Source organism: Zootoca vivipara, chromosome 12 (assembly GCF_963506605.1).
Source record: "Zootoca vivipara chromosome 12, rZooViv1.1, whole genome shotgun sequence".
Lineage (NCBI taxonomy): Eukaryota > Metazoa > Chordata > Lepidosauria > Squamata > Lacertidae > Zootoca > Zootoca vivipara.
In genome coordinates, this window is record NC_083287.1 from 18,324,887 (window position 1) to 18,342,790 (window position 17,904).

At 44.9% G+C, this 17,904-nt stretch overlaps 2 protein-coding genes across 2 annotated transcripts; one reads left to right on the forward strand and one right to left on the reverse strand.

Annotated features, from left to right (window-relative positions):
* Positions 1–683: 683 nt before the first annotated feature.
* On the reverse strand, positions 684–5,116 carry RPL15 (ribosomal protein L15). The gene is made up of 4 exons (XM_035129037.1): positions 5,027–5,116; positions 2,995–3,176; positions 2,361–2,497; positions 684–1,038 (listed from the first exon to the last, which is right to left on the reverse strand). The coding sequence occupies exons 2-4, from the start codon at positions 3,164–3,166 to the stop codon at positions 733–735; spliced, it is 615 nt and encodes a 204-aa protein (XP_034984928.1). The 5' UTR covers positions 3,167–3,176; positions 5,027–5,116; the 3' UTR covers positions 684–732.
* A 3,080-nt stretch (positions 5,117–8,196) lies between these two features.
* On the forward strand, positions 8,197–16,446 carry NKIRAS1 (NFKB inhibitor interacting Ras like 1). Its single transcript, XM_035129039.2, has 3 exons — positions 8,197–8,290; positions 9,922–10,163; positions 16,207–16,446. Exons 1-3 carry the CDS (start codon positions 8,197–8,199, stop codon positions 16,444–16,446), a joined length of 576 nt encoding a protein of 191 aa, XP_034984930.1.
* Positions 16,447–17,904: the final 1,458 nt, after the last annotated feature.

Genomic DNA, 17,904 nt, shown 5'->3' on the forward strand with positions numbered 1-17,904 from the left:
TTGAGGCTGCTTCTATCATTAAGGAATCTTATTAGTCGAAACAAAATAAAAAAAAATTCCTTCCAGTAGCACCTTAAGAGACCAAATAAGTTTGTCATTGGTATGAGCTTTTGTGTGCATGCACACGTCTTCAGATATCTTTTTATTTTGTTTCGACGTCAGACCAACACGGCTACCTAGAATCTTATTAGTGTTAACTGTGGTGACTATTACTGATGAGAGAAGATAAAACGGTAGTTACCTTGCACACAACTGATGGTGGAATTAAACTTTTACTCAGAAATTACTTTTACTGAAATTACTAGCAGTCAATCATGTTCATTAATCTCAAATAGTGTATGCAGAGTAGGTCTAAAGTTGAATTCCACATGTGTATATGCATGTTAAGTTATACAAACATTTCTGGGAATTTTTGGATGAGTATATTGCAATTTCTTTTGGTCAAGTGTAGCTATCCAAAGGCCCTGAATGTACAGTCAAAGCTCTTCCACGTGTTCCCACAGTTGCACCAGCCAATGTGTCATTGAAATGCTTCCAACTTCACCAGAACTTTTATAACCCTGTTATTCGAGTGACAGCTGTAATTGAAGAGATACTGGATATGTTGCTAGATTCTTAATTCTTTTAAAAGGCGCTGGTGTGGGGTACACCCAGTGCCCAATGAAAACACATGACAGTGGAAATGTGAACTCTGGCTGATTTATTATAATGAGAAAATTATATGCAAAAGAATCAGCGGTAACGGTGAAGCTGCAAGGTGTTGCGTCGCCTCCAAGCAGCGCGACGTGAGCCACCGATTGTGTGATGGAATTTGTGGCCCTTGCCGAGGCCACGGCTTTTCCTGCCAGCGGAGGTCAGCCCCCGCATCTCTCTGTGTTTGTGAACTGCCTTGGTGATCCATTGGGTGTCCGGGTTGCGCCTGACAGCCTTGTGGAAAGGATCAATCAGAATGACTTCAAAGAACTTGTAGGTGGAATCTTCACCCACCCAGTAAGAGTTCAGTACTCTCAGGGCTCCACAATGGCGGCCAGCACGTTCCTAGCAAGGGAGAAATAACCTCACGTAAGCACGTAAAAGTTGTACCAGGGAGGAATTGGGGATTGTGAATATTACAGGCATCAGGAAAACAAGGTGAAAAACTTCATACAAAGGAACCAAACATTCAGCCATGACGTTTAAGAATTACAGTAATAAAGGCTTCTCCATAGATAAACTCTTTCCTTACAGGGATGGATAGCTCAGTTGGTTAGAGTGTGGTGCTGATAATGCCAAGGCTGCAGGTTTGACCCCAGTAAGGGACAGCAGCATATTCCTGCATTGCACAGGGTTTGACTAAATGATCCTCAGGGCCCCTTCCAACTCTACCATTCTATGAACAAGTATTTTATCTTTCAACTGGCCTGTGGAGGAAAATTGATTTGTTAGCACTACCACAATAGAACATGCCATTGCAATCTACTTCATTATAGAGATGCTATATGGCCAAGAAATGGGGAAAGCAAATATGGCACAACTAAACTCACCTAGCTGCCATACCTGACGTTATCTTACTTCTTGAAAAAATACTTCCCTGTGCTATATTTCCCAAAACACTATACAGTAGTACCTTGGTTCCTAAACAGCTTAGTTGTTGAACAAATCGGCTTCCGAACACCAAAAACCCAGAAGTGTTCTGGTTTGTGAACTTTTTCGGAAGCTGAACGTCTGACGCAGCTTCCGCTTGAGTGCAGGAAGCTCCTGCAGCCAATTGGGAGCCGCACCTTGGTTTTTGAACAGTCCCAGGAGTCAAACGGACTCCCGGAACGGATTAAGTTTGAGAACCAAGGTACCACTGTACTTAAAGTGTGGGGATATCTGAAGAACAAGGAATGTAGCAAGTACATAAACATAATGACAGTAACCACCATGGACATTCAAATTGACAGCAAAAAAGGGTAATCACTTTAATCTGTTACATAGTTTTATGCAGTGGCTCTTTCACTGATTTCTGTACATATCTAATTTCAGGTTACAACAAAGTCTCTATAGAGGATGGCTACAGCATCTTGCAAACCAAAATACTTCCATATGCCACCTAGAAACTAGAATTCCAAAATGTCAACTTGACACTGAAAAAAACTGCTCTGTGGGAAATAATTATTCATTAACCATACTGCCTTATTCTCACCAATAAATGCTGCTTAACATGCATTCAGTGTTTACCAACTCAACAATATTATAAGCTGATTCATACATATCAAATACTCTTCTAATTAGGCATGAGTTAAAGGAGATAAACCAATGCGACACAGATTTGATCAAGCTTCAGTGGGACCAGTGGCCAATACAAAAGACTGATGCAGATCACAAGCAATACCCACCTCTGCTACAGACTGCAGGCTCCGGGCAAATTTCAGCTGGTTGACACCATGATGCACTGGTTTACCATAAGTAGCACCCTTAGGGACTGGACGTTTACGACCACCACGGCGAACACGAATGCGGTAGATGACGTAACCTAAGACACAACAGGATAATGTGTTAAAGCAGTGAAGAAATCTGCAGTTTTACAAGACAAAGTTTATTTAGCATTTGCATTTTACATTCTAGCAATATCTATGAATTTGCTTATGATGCCACAAATACTCTACTTCAGTTACTGGACAACCCCGTCTATTTTTGTTAATCTGAGATTGCACAAAGCATGAAAAATATGATGGGAATCATGTTTAAACTGTGTGAATGCAAGCATAGTGGTAAGATTTCCAGTCTCAGGATAGTCTTAAGACAAGTTTCCATTCTAACATCCTGACTTATCAGAGATGCTCTTGTAGCTTAGGATGGTTGCCTATATGCTTGCATGGAAGGTAAGCAATGTTACTTTTATCTCATCACGTTACAATTACAATAAGTAGTAGGAATCATAACACACAGCTATCTTTGCTCAGGACTACCAGACTTGGTGCATAACCAAATGACTAGAGCAAGTTCACACCTGCTACATGCTTTAGGTACCTTGCTTAGCTTTATATCCCAGCCTGCGAGCTTTATCTGGCCTGGTGGGACGGGGAGCTCGGTGCAGGGCAGACAACTGGCGATACTGCCAGCAGCGGACACGCAAGAGGAAGCGCATCACGTCTGACTGTTTCTTCCTCCATAGTTCTTGGATATATTTGTAGGCACCCATCCTGGCTTATCTGCAAAAAAAGATGCATTTAAATCACACTGCGTTTCATTGCTCTCAGAAAACTAAAAAGCCACTGTGTTCTCCATTCTCTAGTAATAAAGTGGTCCATAACGAAACACATTTTGTTCATAAACCTCTCAAAACCAACTTTGTCCCCTCTGAGCTACTGATCTATACCGTGCTTGATTTCATTAATATGTCATTAACATTTCAACAGTATGTATGAAATACATAGCAGCAAAGGAAGCTGCTTTTGACTTTGTCAAGACTATTAACCTATCATTGTTTATGCGAGGGATCCAGATCCTCTAGCATTCAGGACTACAACTTTTCATCATTCCTGACCACTGTCTATAACTGGGGCTGATGAAAGTTGCTAATATAATTAACATCTGGAAACCACAGCTTCTCTATCCCTGGTTTACAGAGACTGGCAGCAGTTCTTCAGGGTTTCAGGCTGGAATGTTTCCCACTGCTGCTGGAATTGCCAGGAACATAACTTGGAACTTTTTGCACACAAGGCCTGTGATCTACCAATGACCTGCAACTGATCCATGGCATGACAGCCCAAAACAACCAACGATTTGCATGGTTTTCTAGCCTGGTGAAGCCCCTTGCAATAACTTCAGCAAATGCGAGCTCTTGTAGCATCCAGGGGCTGTGCCTTATTCCCCCCAAGAACCTAAATCCAGAAAGAACAGTCACTCAATCTCAACAGAGAGGCTCAATCTCAACGCTGTGGGTTCAAGCTCTACATCAGGCAAAAGATTCCTGCGCTGCAGGAGGTTGGACTAGATGACCCTTGTGGTCCCTTTCCAGCTTGACCTTCTGATCAGCAAGCCCTAGACTCTGTTGTTTACATGATCCCAATTCTTTTTATAGAACTCACTCCTTTACCCAATTACCCAATTCAGAACATAAACACACAGGCTTTCATTCATTCATTGAATTTATATACCGCTCTATACCCGGAGGTCTCAGAGTGGTTCACAAAAAAGATCACAATATATAAAATAATAAAAACAATAATCCAATAACACCCCCCTCCCAAAAAAGAGCCACATTTAAAAGGGTATAGCATGTTGATCAGGTCAACCAAAGGCCTGGTTAAAAAAGAACGTTTTTGTCTGGCGTCTAAAGGTGTATAACTTGTAACTTCAAAGAGTTCTCACTTGTTTTAAGTCGCGTGGGCACAACAATTAAGCTTTCAGAGACCAGGTCAGGATATTTATTGTCTACTTGCGTCGTACGATGCATGCACCAATTGATTGTAAAAGCAAAAACCCGGAAGTCCACCCATCTTCAAAGAGGAGAGGGATGTGATAGATACATAAATAAACCATCTGATGCGACTGGCAGTGGCTCCTTACCATCACCCCATTTATTGGTTGGTGTCAGGACTGGAACCCGGGGCTGTCTACAAGGAAAGCATGTGCTCTACCCCGATGAGCAATGAATGGTCCCTCCTCGGAGGTTTACTCAGGAGCAAGCAGCGCCTGACCTCCAGCCTTTCTAGGCCCCCGCAACTTGCGCTCAAGAAATATTCCTGCATTGCAGGGGTTGGACTAGATGCCCCTCGGGGTCCCTTCCAATTCTATGATTCTCTCCGTTTTCTACCTCGGCCTCTGCAAGCTCCGTCTGGCAGAGCCGCCTCGGTCTGTAGGCCTAGGCCACGCCGCCTTCCCAACCGGACTCGGCGGAATTACGCCTCCCCGGCCTCCCTTCGCCCACAGACCCCAACCCGCCGCTCCCCCCATCTACCGACCGTGAGGCGGCGCCCCGAGCGGACCCCCGGAGGCCTCCCCGAATTAGGATGCCGGCGGATTAAACTACGGGCGGCCTCCGGCTCGCCAACCTTACCTAGCGGCGCCCGGAGCCGGAAAGGAAGAGGCCTGCTTTCCCACAAGGCTTTGCCGCAGCGCCCTGACGTCCAAAGAGGGAGGAGGGGGGGGAAAGGGCTGCGCTCAGGTGGCTGCTGGGAAATGTAGTTCAAGAGGCCACGTGTCTTGGCAGGCGTGGAAGAAAACGCCGGAGGGATCGCCGCCCTGTCTGCTCGTTCCGCAGATTCCTGGATTCCTGTTAGGAGCAGTGTCTACCTTATATTTCCCGGAAAGTCATGTAATTTCCCCTGGAAACACTTCCCCTTAAGTGCAAGCAATACAGAGATAATGCTTTAGCAGTGCGCTCTGGACACGCTCAGAGGAACTCTCACCTCTACTTTTTTCTTTTTTCTTGTTTTGTTTTTTTGCAGCTTCCAGGGTTGAGACTTGGCATTGAAAAAAGGGGTCGTGTCTGCCTTCTTAGTTCAAGGTGAACTCGAAATTCATCCCGGTTTGAATTGTTGTGTGTGTTTTTTGTGAATTAATTTTCATCTGCTTCCAGTGGTCCCCTAAATAAGTTATAAATTTTTCCCATTCTTTATTGAAGTTTTTATCTTCTTGGCTCCTGAACTTTCTGGTCGATTTTGTCATTTCGGCATAGTCCCAACAGCTTGATTTGCCATTCCCCTCTGGTAGGAACTTTCTCTTCTTTCCATCTCTGGGCTAGTAACATCTGTGCAGCTGTTGTTCCATACATTAAAAGTCTCTTCTGCTCCTTTGTGATGTCAGTACCTACAATTCCTAATACCGGGTTGAATAGTTTTTGAGGGTTAGAAGGCAGTGGTAAGCAGGATACACAGCAGCACCCTCTTTGTGCTTAAAATAACGATTTGGGATTATGTATTTTTTTTCACGGTTACAGCCTATCCTTCCAAGGAACAGTTAACTCTGTTTCGTTCTCACAATGACCCTGTGAGGCAGGCTAGGCTGAGAGTGCAACTCACCAGAACCGTTTTTCCTATTGGGCTTACTGGCACGCTGCACCAGGGCGCTGGCCTCTTAGGGGCGCCACAGTCAGTGGGGGGAGCTGTGCGGCTTTGTCGGCGGCCTCTCCTTTCCCTGAACGCCCACCAGTTGCGCCTCACCAACCATATGGCTGGCAGGCGTGCAGCTTCCTTCCCAAGCCTCCGCAGGAGGAGAGCGATCCCCGCAGAGGCTTGGGAAAAGGTCAACAACTCTAGGAGGGGGGCGCTGGAGGGATCTTTGAACCACGGCACCGGATATGCTTAAGACGGCCCTGCAACGGAGCTGCACTCATCTGGTGAGCCTGATGGTGAAGGTGGGATTGAAACCCAGTTTTTGTGATCCAGGCCCAACAATCTAACCAGCACACACACCAACTATGGGGCAGATAAAAGGGTTTTTGTGCATTGCTTATGGTAAGGGAAGTCTTGTGTTTCTTTTTCCCCTCTTCTTTTTTTTGTTAAATAATTTTTATTAATTTTCAATTACAAAAATCCAATATGCGCCATATTATATTAATATCAAATAGCAATACCAATTCAAATACAAATCAATTACATAGTCAATTATAAATGTTGTGTGACTTCCCACGTGCTGTACTTCAAGGTCTGATTCGCCTCCAGACTATTGCTCAATCCTAATACAATCCATTCTTGATAAAAAAACAACAACCGTTATACCACAGCTAGCCTTATGTTTGTGTTTCAATGAATCTCCTTGAAATCAGGTGGGAGCGCCCTGTTTTGCTCTCTTGCACGTTGGCGGTTGCACGTCAGTTGTACACATGCAAAATAGTCACGGCCTGTAGTCTTTTATTAGTCTGTTATTGTCCGATACCTGACAGTCTTTGCAACAGAAATAATCCATTTTTTCGCCACTATCGCACCCTTAATCTGATGTCTGTGCACATGCAACCCCTTAGAAACAGAAGGGACCCCTATTCCTTTGGGTAACCGCCGTAGTTCAGTGTTAGCACACATGCTTGGCATGTAGAAGGTTAAATCCCTGGCACTCCTAAATTGGACTGGGAAAGGCCCGTGTCTGAAACCGCTGCCATTCGTTGGCTGGTTCCCATGTTCCAGTATGCTGGAACATGGCTTACCTTGACTGCAGCTGCATCGCTCCTCAATGGGCTTTTGAGAAGAGCAGCATCTGAACCTGGGGTCGTACTGTATTGGCTCGAATATAAACCGCACCCGCAAATAAGCTGCACCTTTAAAATTCGGGGGGGGGGAGGCAATACCCAAATACAAGCCGCTCCCTTAAAATTGAAGAGAAAAAGAAGAAAGTCAATTAGATTCAGGGACTAAAATAGTGATTTTATTTTTTCATAGGTAAAGGTAAAGGGACCCCTCACCATTAGGTCCAGTCGTGATCGACTCTGGGGTTGCGCGCTCATCTCGCATTATTGGCCGAGGGAGCCGGCGTATAGCTTCCAGGTCATGTGACCAGCATGACAAAGCCGCTTCTGGCGAACCAGAGCAGCACACGGAAACACCGTTTACCTTCCCGCTGTAGCGGTTCCTATTTATCTACTTGCATTTTTGACGTGCTTTCGAACTGCTAGGTTGGCACGGAGCCAATTTAAGCCTTTGATCTTGCAAGCCCTCAAAAGTCGCTGTACAATCACAAAAATCGCAAATCGCTATTCAGTTGCTACAATTCCGCAGGCACTCACACCCGTAAATCATAGCACCATAAATGCAAAAAAATAATAATCAATACTGCACTGTAAAGTACAGGGAAAGCGATGAATGGCATTCGAATTAATTACACAACAGTCTTGAGCTCGCAAACCAGCAAGAAAACATTTTTTGTTCTGTTTTAACGTATGTCTGTTTCAGCAGCGATATCGTAAAAGCCAATTTTTGTAAGGTTGTGAATTTAAGCCACACTTTAACTTTTCACTGTCAGAATTTGGAAGGGGGGGGGGAGAGTGCGGCTTATATTCAAGCCAATATGGTAGTTAAGGTCTCTCCTCCTTGGCCATGACTTGTTGGACATACCTTGGCTAAGGTAGGAGAGACTTCGGCTGAAACTGCTGCACTGACCTGGCAAGCCTGTGACCTCCTCCTCGTGTGTGTGAATGCAGCCACGCTCCAATGGTGGCTTCTTGCTGGACGGTAATTTGTAAATGCCGTTGACCTTTTGTGGTTTGGACAGGATTGCTCCGCAGCCTGAAAGAAGATGGGGAAGGGCTACAAAGTGTTGGTTTGCGGAATGGCCTCGGTGGGGAAGACCGCCATTCTGGAGCAGGTCCTCTATGGCAACCACGATGTGGGTAAGAGACGCATGTCGTTCCCCTTCTGCCTTTTTCAAAGACGCTTATAGGTGTTTATAGGTTTCTTATTTAACAAATAATCCGAAACAATAATCATGGCACGGCTAGGATGGCACCTGTAAAACGGTTCTCAACGTTGCTTGTTGATGACGAGTAGCAGATTTGTTGCTTGTCAAAATGTGTGCCAGTCACAGAAGTGTGTGCCAGCCAGTGTACAAGCACAAATCGGAGGACTATTCCTTCCCGGTTGTTGCTTCTTGCCTCGGCGTGTCCATCTGTCAGGACGTCTCCTTAGAATAAATAGCCTTGGGCAGGGGATTTTGCAGGACTGTAGGAAAACACTGGCCCTGGGAATGTACATTTTGGTTTCCTGATTTCAGGGGAAACCGAGCTTGTGGGAAACCTGAATGGGAAAACTGGAACACAGATTTTCACTCCCTCTCCTGTAGATGTACAGCCCCCGAGGGCACACATTTCATTTTCTTGTATAGATGAATAGCTTCCACCCACTCCTTTTGGGGAAAAATAACAATAAAGAGTGCTGCATTTGAGGATACAGTTGAAGAAGGGGCAAGGCGGGGACCGCATGGCAGGTTGAGGAGAGAGGAGGAAGGGTCCTCTCACCAGGGCCACGTAGGACAGGGAGGGGGAAATTGTGGCCCTCCAGATGTGGTTGAACACCTGTTCCCATCAGTCCCATGTAGCACGGCCAAGAGTCGGGGATTTTAGAGTTAAAGGTCCAGCAACATGTGGAGGAGTGCAGGCTTTGCATCTCTGACATAGCTGGAGGTGGGATAGATCCACTCATTGGAAGGACAGAGAATATGTTCACATTAACACGTTCCAGGCTGCATTTGCATGGAGTTTATTGCACCAGAGAGGAGATGGGTATCTCTTGACCCAATGTGCATGGCATTTTTGGTTTCCCCACCCCTGCAACCCCACCCCTCAGAAATCCTGCTATTCATTCACCTGCCCTTGTGTGTGCTTATCCACACCAGCATGACATAGCTGTTAGGGTATGTTCGCATTACGGCTTATTTCACGTCCAGTTTTCTAATCGGATTGAAGCTGGTTTGAGGGAGAAAAGGCATCAAACAGCAGTATTTGCCAAGAAACTATAGGGGGGGGGGAGAGAGAGAGACACCTTTTGCAGTTAGTACCAATAATATGAGTCTTGAGCAGGCACCCCCAAACTTCGGCCCTCCAGATGTTTTGGACTACAATTCCCATCATCCCTGACCACTGGTCCTGTTAGCTAGGGATCATGGGAGATGTAGGCCAAAACATCTGGAGGGCCGCAGTTTGGGGGTGCCTGGTCTTGAGTAAGTGCGTACTTGTTTGGCCGTAAGCCACAACAGTATGAAGGTGTTCCTACCAAATACAAAACCGAAACAAAACAATTGCTTGTATAGATGCACCTTTTGAGAATTTGTCCAGGCCAGAGCTGATTACAAGGGGAAGCGAGTCATGATTTGATCGGTAGGAAACAGGGTGTCAAAACCCCATACAGTTACTATTCATTGAAACATATTTTTTTCGGGGCGCAAGGGAAGCAGCTTTGGTGCGCAATATGTGTTTTTGAAAGTGTTCTCTAAGAACTCTGTTTCTCCTTTTTTTCAAAACAATAGGTGAAGAATGCAGTGCAACAAGCGAAGACGTGTATGTGGCTTTGGCTGAAACGGACCGAGGAGTGAAAGAACAGTTGCGCCTGTACGACACCAGGGGGGTGCAAGAAGGAGAGGAGTTCCCCAAACATTATTTCTCCATCGCAGACGGCTTTGTTCTCGTCTATGCCGTGAACAGCCTGGAATCCTTCGAAAGAGCTGACTGGCTCAAGAAAGAGATTGACAAGTGTAGAGACAAAAGAGAGGTAAAACACACACACACACACACACACACACACACACACACAAACACACACTGATCCCTTCAGTCGTGTCTGAGATACGATAATGAGAACATGATGTACGAGGGAAAATGAGCTCCTCACCTAAAAAGCAGGTTTTCCAAACAACTTACTTACCTGCAGATAATGCAATTTTACATGTGTCGGGGGTCAGCGTAGTTGTGTGCAGAGATGGGACAGGAGTAAAAGGCCTCTGCTATGTATAATGCCCTTGTAGGAAGCAGCAACGGTGTCACTTGCTCTGCCGACCAGCATTTTTTTTTTATAGTCTTTTAGTGTCTCTCCTTTCACATTAGATGTGTGTCTCCTTTGCAAAGGGTAACTGCCAAGTTAAAAACAAGGTTTCATAGTCACAAGGCTTAATGTGAGCTGCTGTCACGGTCCGGTCGGCGGGCGTCAGGACCAGAGGCAAGATGGAGGTGCAGAAGCAGGAACAGGTGCAGGGCTGAGGGTCCAGTAGCAGGCAGTCGCAGGGTCAAGGAGCAAGGCAGAGACGAAGGTCCAAGGAGCAAGAAGCAAGGCGAAAGCTCAAGGAACAAGAAGCAAGGCGAAGACTCAAGGAACAAGAAGCAAGGCGAAGGTCCAAGGGTCGAGGAGCAAGGCGAAGGCAAAGCAAGGGTCCAAGGGTCGAGGATCCAGGCCTCGGCAAGGCAAGGGTCCAAGGAGCAAGGAGCAAGGCGAGTGGTTGTAAAAGGTTCTTAAAACCCGCCGTAACTATTTCCTTGTTAGTCTGTTGCGTCAGAAACAACTTCGAGTCTTTGTGGAATTGTAAACAATTAATCCATTTATTAAGGCATAAGATTACTGTAATCCACTTTTTTGGGGTGGGACACTTGTAAACACACTAAGCAGTGAGGTCACAGGGAAATGAAATGCAGAAAGTACAGGCGGTGCTAATTACGTAATTAACAGAAGTCATTCACACAACGTTGGCTGATAACAAATGGTGAGACACCTTTACGCCATCTTTCCTTGCAAAAGAAGAAGCGTGGTATAATGGTTAGAGCAGTGGTTCCCAACCTTTTTTTGGCCATGCCCCACCTGATGCCCGCCCTGTGACATATAATTCTTATTATTCAAAAAGTGAACTCCTATTCATGTGGAGGAAGCCTAAAAGGCCATTCACTGTTAATAACTCATTCTCGAACTGCCCCCCCCCAATCAAATTGCACCCCTTTTGCCCCACACTGGTAATTACGGGTTGTTGCAGGGGTGCCAACTTGAATAAAATATTGGGGGGGGGCAGGTTTCAAATCCCCTCTCAGCCACGAAGCTCACTGGATGACCTCGGGTCAGTCACCCTCTCTTAGCCTAACCTACCTTACAGGGTTGTTGCGAGGATTAAATGGGGAGGGGGAGGAGAACCACGGACACCGCCTTGAGCTCCGTGGAAGATAAAGATGCCCTCTAAATGTCGTAAATAAATAAAAACGGACTGGAAGTTCTTTTTGCCTTAATCTGTAACCTTCTGCCATAATCTGTAAGGTTAGTCTGTAAGGTGCCGAGGAAAAGTGTCAGGATAAAAACTATTATAACAGTAATACTAAGGTAATGGATTTAATCAGGGTTTTTTTTTAGGGGTTTCACCGCGGCTACTAAATCAGACCCTTCACAGGGAAATGGCTTCATCAACGTTTGCTAATCGACTGCTGCAACTCAGCAAGCTGAACAATATCACCTACGCAGGGCTCTGTGTATTTTCCTGCAATAAATTCTATTTGTAAAGAGAGAGCGAATCCCTAATGGATCTCTTAACTAAGTGCCTGTAACAAAAAGGAAAAAAGAAAAAAGGAAGCATTCATCTGGGGCCATTTAAAGCAAGTCAGCACAAGACTGCAGTTATGTAATGTTTGGCTGTTGTCAGAGCAAAGTTCTTACATAACTCAGGGCTTGCCGGTTGCATCAATTAAGGTTGCATTGGAAAGAGGCCTTTGCTACCTTTTCATGGACTCTTAACATAGGTAGGAGTCGGAGGTGTTCTCCTTTGATTGTATATCCTAAAGCGAGGAAGTGGATTCTCGGCAATCCCCGAAAATGGGACCTGCCTGCAGCGTTTCTGTTTCATCACTGCAAATTTCATAGCGTTCCTGACTTTGACATACAGACCACAAGACTCAGTGAAGTTAAGGGAAGTTGCTGTTGTTGTTTAGTGGTTTAGTCGTGTCTGACTCTTCGTGACCCCATGGACCAGAGCACGCCAGGCACTCCTGTCTTCCACTGCCTCCCGCAGTTTGGTCAAACTCATGTTGGTAGCTTCGAGAACACTGTCCAACCATCTCGTCCTCTGTCGTCCCCTTCTCCTAGTGCCCTCCATCTTTCCCAACATCAGGGTCTTTTCCAGGGAGTCTTCTCTTCTCATGAGGTGGCCAAAGTATTGGAGCCTCAGCTTCAGGATCTGTCTTTCCAGTGAGCCCTCAGGGCTGATTTCCTTCAGAATGGATAGGTTTGATCTTCTTGCAGTCTATGGGACTCTCAAGAGTCTCCTCCAGCACCGTACATCAAAAGCATCAATTCTTCAGCGACCAGCCTTCTTTATGGTCCAGCTCTCACTTCCATAAATCACTACTGGGAAAACCATAGCTTTAACCATAGTTTTTAATGTTTGATTTCTGTATTTTAATGTTTTGTTGGAAGCCGCCCAGAGTGGCTAGGGGAACCCGGCCAGATGGGCGGGGTATAAATAATAAATTATTATTATTATAGCACAGATAATAATAATAATAATAATAATAATAATAATAATAATAATAATAATAATAATAATAATTTATTATTTATACCCCGCCCATCTGGCCGGGTTCCCCCAGCCACTCTGGGCGGCTTCCAAAAAAACAGAAATTCTAAAATACAGAAATCCATCAAACATTAAAAGCTTCCCTAAACAGGGCTGCCTTGAGATGCCTTCTAAAGGTCTGGTAATTGTTGTTCTCTTTGACCTCTAGTGGGAGGGCATTCCACAGGGTGGGTGCCACTACCGAGAAGGCCCTCTGCCTCAGTGTCAGCTGTTTGAAGGGGCTTTAATTTAGCCCCCACTTTTCTTTCTCCCCAAACAGTTGATTTGTGGTATTGCAGATTCTCTCACCAGGGCTATCTATGGGCGGTCCTCAATGGTGCACACATATGTTGCTGGACCAGGGCGAGTCATTAAAACCAGGCTATTAATAGGTCAGAAAAGTGAAACAGATTGTTATTAACAGCACGGTAACTGCCTTGTTTACTACGAAGTTTCTTTCCTAATCCATTTACATAATTGGTTGTCATAGCAGTGCTGTTTAGGATCCGGCTTCCTAATTTGACTCTGCATGTTGCATCAAGGAACCTGGAAACACAGGCTGCTTCTCCTGTGAGCAAGTAATCGACTGAGTCATCTTGCTGCACAGAAAGATCCCTTGTGATCCCCCTCCTCTGTTTTAACCATGAGGCAGAATAGATTTCTTTCTTTCTCTTTTTTAATGTTAGCGGTTTGAAATGTATTTGCATTCCCGTGGGGTTCGTAGTTCGGCACAACAAAGGACGGAACCAGTCGTGAATACCCTTTAATCTGTGGCCGCAATTCAATGCAGCTCAAAATCAAAACCGTACACCGACCGTGGAAAAATTCAAATATTGTTAAGGCAGTTGATGTTCAACAATGTCTCTGTTTTTTCACCTTTAGAAGAGAGAATAGGTTGTTTGAATAGTGCCATGTATTCTACTTCCTGATTCCTTAGATGCAAATTCAAAGAACAGTAGGGATTTGATAAAATAACCAGGAGCAAGGGAATAATCTTAAAAACCAACAAGAGAAGCAAATTGTGAAAAGTGAACAGCTACTCTCTTACCCTGGTTCTTTTGAAGTTTTCCCCGAAAGCCTGCCTTGTCTCGGCACCTGTAGCGAACATTGCTTTTTAAATGCAAAAGCAACCATGGTTGCTAGAAACTTGCTACTAATTTATTTCAATAATTTATAATTAGAGAATTATTAGAGAATTATAATTAGAGACATTAGAGAATTTTATTTCAATAATTTATATGCTGCTTAGTTATAATTAGAGTGATGTATAGTAAGAAATCCGATCCAATGTTAATAAAAATAATTTAATATTACAGTGGTCCCCCGACTTACGAAATTTCAAGTTACGAATAAAAAAAATGGCTGCACACTTACGTTTTTTCTGACATCCGAAAGGAAAACCGTTGCGGGTTAGATTGGGTTTTCTCGACTTACAAATTTTAGATGCGGTTTACTCGACTTACGAATTTTTCCGTTTCTAATGCATTCCTGTGGGGAACCGCTTTTTTTTACTTACAAACTTTTCGACCTACGAATGTGCATTTGGAACGGATTAAATTCGTAAGTCGAGGGACCACTGTATAAAATTAAAATTCAGGTAAAAAAATTGCTGGCATTAAAAAGGGTCTTCGTAAGTTATATAATATCCCTTTTTGATCTCCCAGATTTGCACAAAACCAGAAAAGTGCACAATCAATCCCTTTTCACAGGGAATGCTGGGAATTTTAACCCAGAATTCTTTGGAGGAAACTATGACTGTTTAAAGTGGAATCGTGGCACTCTAACTGTTGTTTCAGTGTTGCCTTGTTAGAACTCGGTAGGGAGGAGGCTGGGGACAAGGGTAGAATTACTCATCTCTGGCGCCACCTACTGTTGACCTCCCTGCCTTCTCAGTCCCAGTGGCGCCAGCCATGACTGTAATAAGGCAAATAGGGAGAAGGGAAGGCAGTTTAGAAGAAGCCAAAGTACATCACTAAAGGAAAGAACTGGGGGAAAGAAGATCCCAAAGAAAAGAAAAACAGCAGCAGAACTGCAGAGAGAAGATGAAGCAGAGAACAAAGCAAAGCTGAGAACTGGAGTAATCACTTTAGGAAAGAAAAGAAGAATAACTAACTTTGCAGTAAACTGGCAAGATGTGGGTTGATAACCAGCCGGGAACAATCTCAATTACAACTTGCTTCAAAACCAGCCACAATGCAGTCAGCGCTGCCATCGTACTTTGGGGCAGATGTCAGAGACCTTACTCAGCAAAATGAGCAGGCGGGGCCCCAAAACGCAACAGGGCTGCCTTATCACAGGCTGAGGGAAGTGATCACCTTGTCATCTTACAAGGAGATGGGGGAAAACATTCAGTCCTAGAGTCTTACATAACTGCAGAGCTGAACACACCCAAAGCCTTTGGCAAGCCTGTGTTCTGGATTTGGTGTGGTCTGCCTGAATGATCTTGTAGCTCATAGCAACATCCCTATGTCATGTTTCGTAGGAAAGAAGAGCCGTATTTAAATACTATAATTTAACATGCTCACCCCTGCAGGTTTCCTGGCCGCTATTTATTTCTGGGCTTGCAGCCGCTTGTATTTTTCGATAGTCCACAGCATGCAAAGGATACTTTTGCACAGGCAATCTTAGTCACTGGGCTTTAGAAATTAGGAGCAATTCCTTGCTTCTCTGACATCTTGGGCTCCTCTTGAAACCTAATACCATCTCAGTAGCGTCTGACCTTTTTTTTTTAAGCAACAGATTACATGGATTGATATATGACAGGAGTAGCCAATTTGGTGCCCAGCAGATGTTGTTGGATTACAATACCCATGATCCCTGACCATTGCCAACAACTTCAAGTGTTGTTGGACTACAATACCCATGATCCCTGATCATTGCCAACAAGGTGTTGCTAGGCTACAGTAACCATTGTCCTTGACCATTGCCAACAGCATCAGCTCTAACTTGCAGCGCAGCGGACAGAGGTGATGGGATTTGTAGTCCAACAAGATCTGGAGAGCGCTAAGTAGCTTACCTGTGGTATACAGATTCCATCAAGGGCAGCACCTTAGAATGAAAATGCAATCCGACCCATTGGTCCATTGAGCTAAATGTTGTCTCCTCAGAATGACTGGAGGTCTCATGGGAGAGAGAGAGCAGCTTTACGCTCCTTGACTGTACCGGATGCCAAGCCTGTGCTTTGCCACTGAGCCTCTCTGCATTTCTGACGGATTGCTTCCTTCCTTTTTTCAGGGCTCTATTGTTGTCTTAGGCAATAAAGCTGACCTGGTGGAGGAAAGGCAAGTCGAGGCGGCCGTGGCTCAGCAGTGGGCCAAACTCGAGAAGGTGAAGCTGTGGGAAGTGACGGTAACGGACGGAAGGACGCTGGCAGAGCCCTTCGCCGTGCTGGCGAGCAAACTCTCTCAGGCCCAGAACAAGTCGGCTTTCCCTTTGCCCGGGCGGAAGCCCAAAGGCAATAACGATGACAGCTGAAGGCCAGTTCAACCAGGGAGGAGTGTCTTGAGGGTTGTGCTTTACGCTGTTCCTTTTGTGCTTTCTCAGCTGCTTGCAGTAAACTTGTGTATGCAGTTTCTCGGCTGTCGTTTCTAAAGGGGATGAATAGCCCCCTTAAAAAAAAAAAGATGTACCCAAACAAGCTATAGAAATACTTGCACACCTGCCCAGAATGAAAGGGTGTGCAGGATGGAGGAAGAGGGACTGAGAGAACCCGATGGACAGCAAGCCATAAAACATTGTGACTGAAAAAGATGGGGGAGGGTATGGATGCTCGCCAGTCAATTGCACACCTAGAAAAATCTGATTAAGAGCGAGCCGTTTGCAAATGCTCCATTCTCGCAGGGCAGGCCTCTCACATCCTGTGTATACTAATAGTGAATTCATACTTTGATCCTGCATGTTTTTGTGGCCAAAATCGGTGCACGAGATGGAGGCATCAGAAGCCTCAGGAGAATCCCGAGAATTGCAAAAGTGGAGGGGGAAAGAACATTTTTTGGGGGGGATTAGGTGTAGTGAGGAGTGAGAATGTTTAGTGGGCATGAAATGCTATCTGCTATATTGGGTTGAGGGACAGAAAATGGGAGGAGATGGAATGGAGGAAAGGGCATGGCCAGCTCAGGAGTATTTAACATTGCGACCTTTTGTTGCAGATCCAACTTGTTTGTTTTATAACGCTTATCCTGGACTAGAGGGACCAGATTTTCACAAGGCAGAGTCAAGCACACATAAAAACAGTCGGGGAGTACTTAAGCAAGCAGTTGCTCTCCTATAGGGCAGCGCAGGTGAGAAAAAGAGCCATTCTTTAGTAATAAGTCATTTATAAAGGGTTCATTTATTAGCCACTCTTCAGCATAAGATTCCCAGGGGAGCGAACAGTTTTAAGTAGTAGCAGGTACGATAGAAGTCCATATAAAACATTAAAAGCAAAAAGAAGAAGCAGCAGCCATAAAATCCAAGGGATCCAGAAAAACAAGTATAAAAAGTTAATAAAGCATGGTGGAATACCTGAGCAAATAAAGTCTGAAAGGGCATAAAAGATGAGTTGGTTTGGAGGAGATACTCCTTTCTGCGATCACAAAGAAGCCTTTCCGCAGTCACCACCCTCCTGACTTCAGATGGTGCTTCCAATGAAGAATGAAGAATTTGTGCAGGAGGTCTTTCAAATAAGGCGGTTGTCCCAAGCAATTACTTTCTAAGTAATGACCATCACTTTATTTTGTGCCCAGATGATGCAAGCACCAGGTGTTTCCTAAAGTATGTCCCAATTAGCAACCTAGCATTTGGACCTAACCGGAGTTTCCAGGAAATCTTCAAAGACAACCCTAAGTATCATGTATTGCAGTAGTCCAGCCAAGAGGCCAACGTGTGCCTAAGCTGTCTAGGAGAAATCACAAGAGGGTGTGCCAGTCTTCAATGACAAATAGAAGGCAGCTT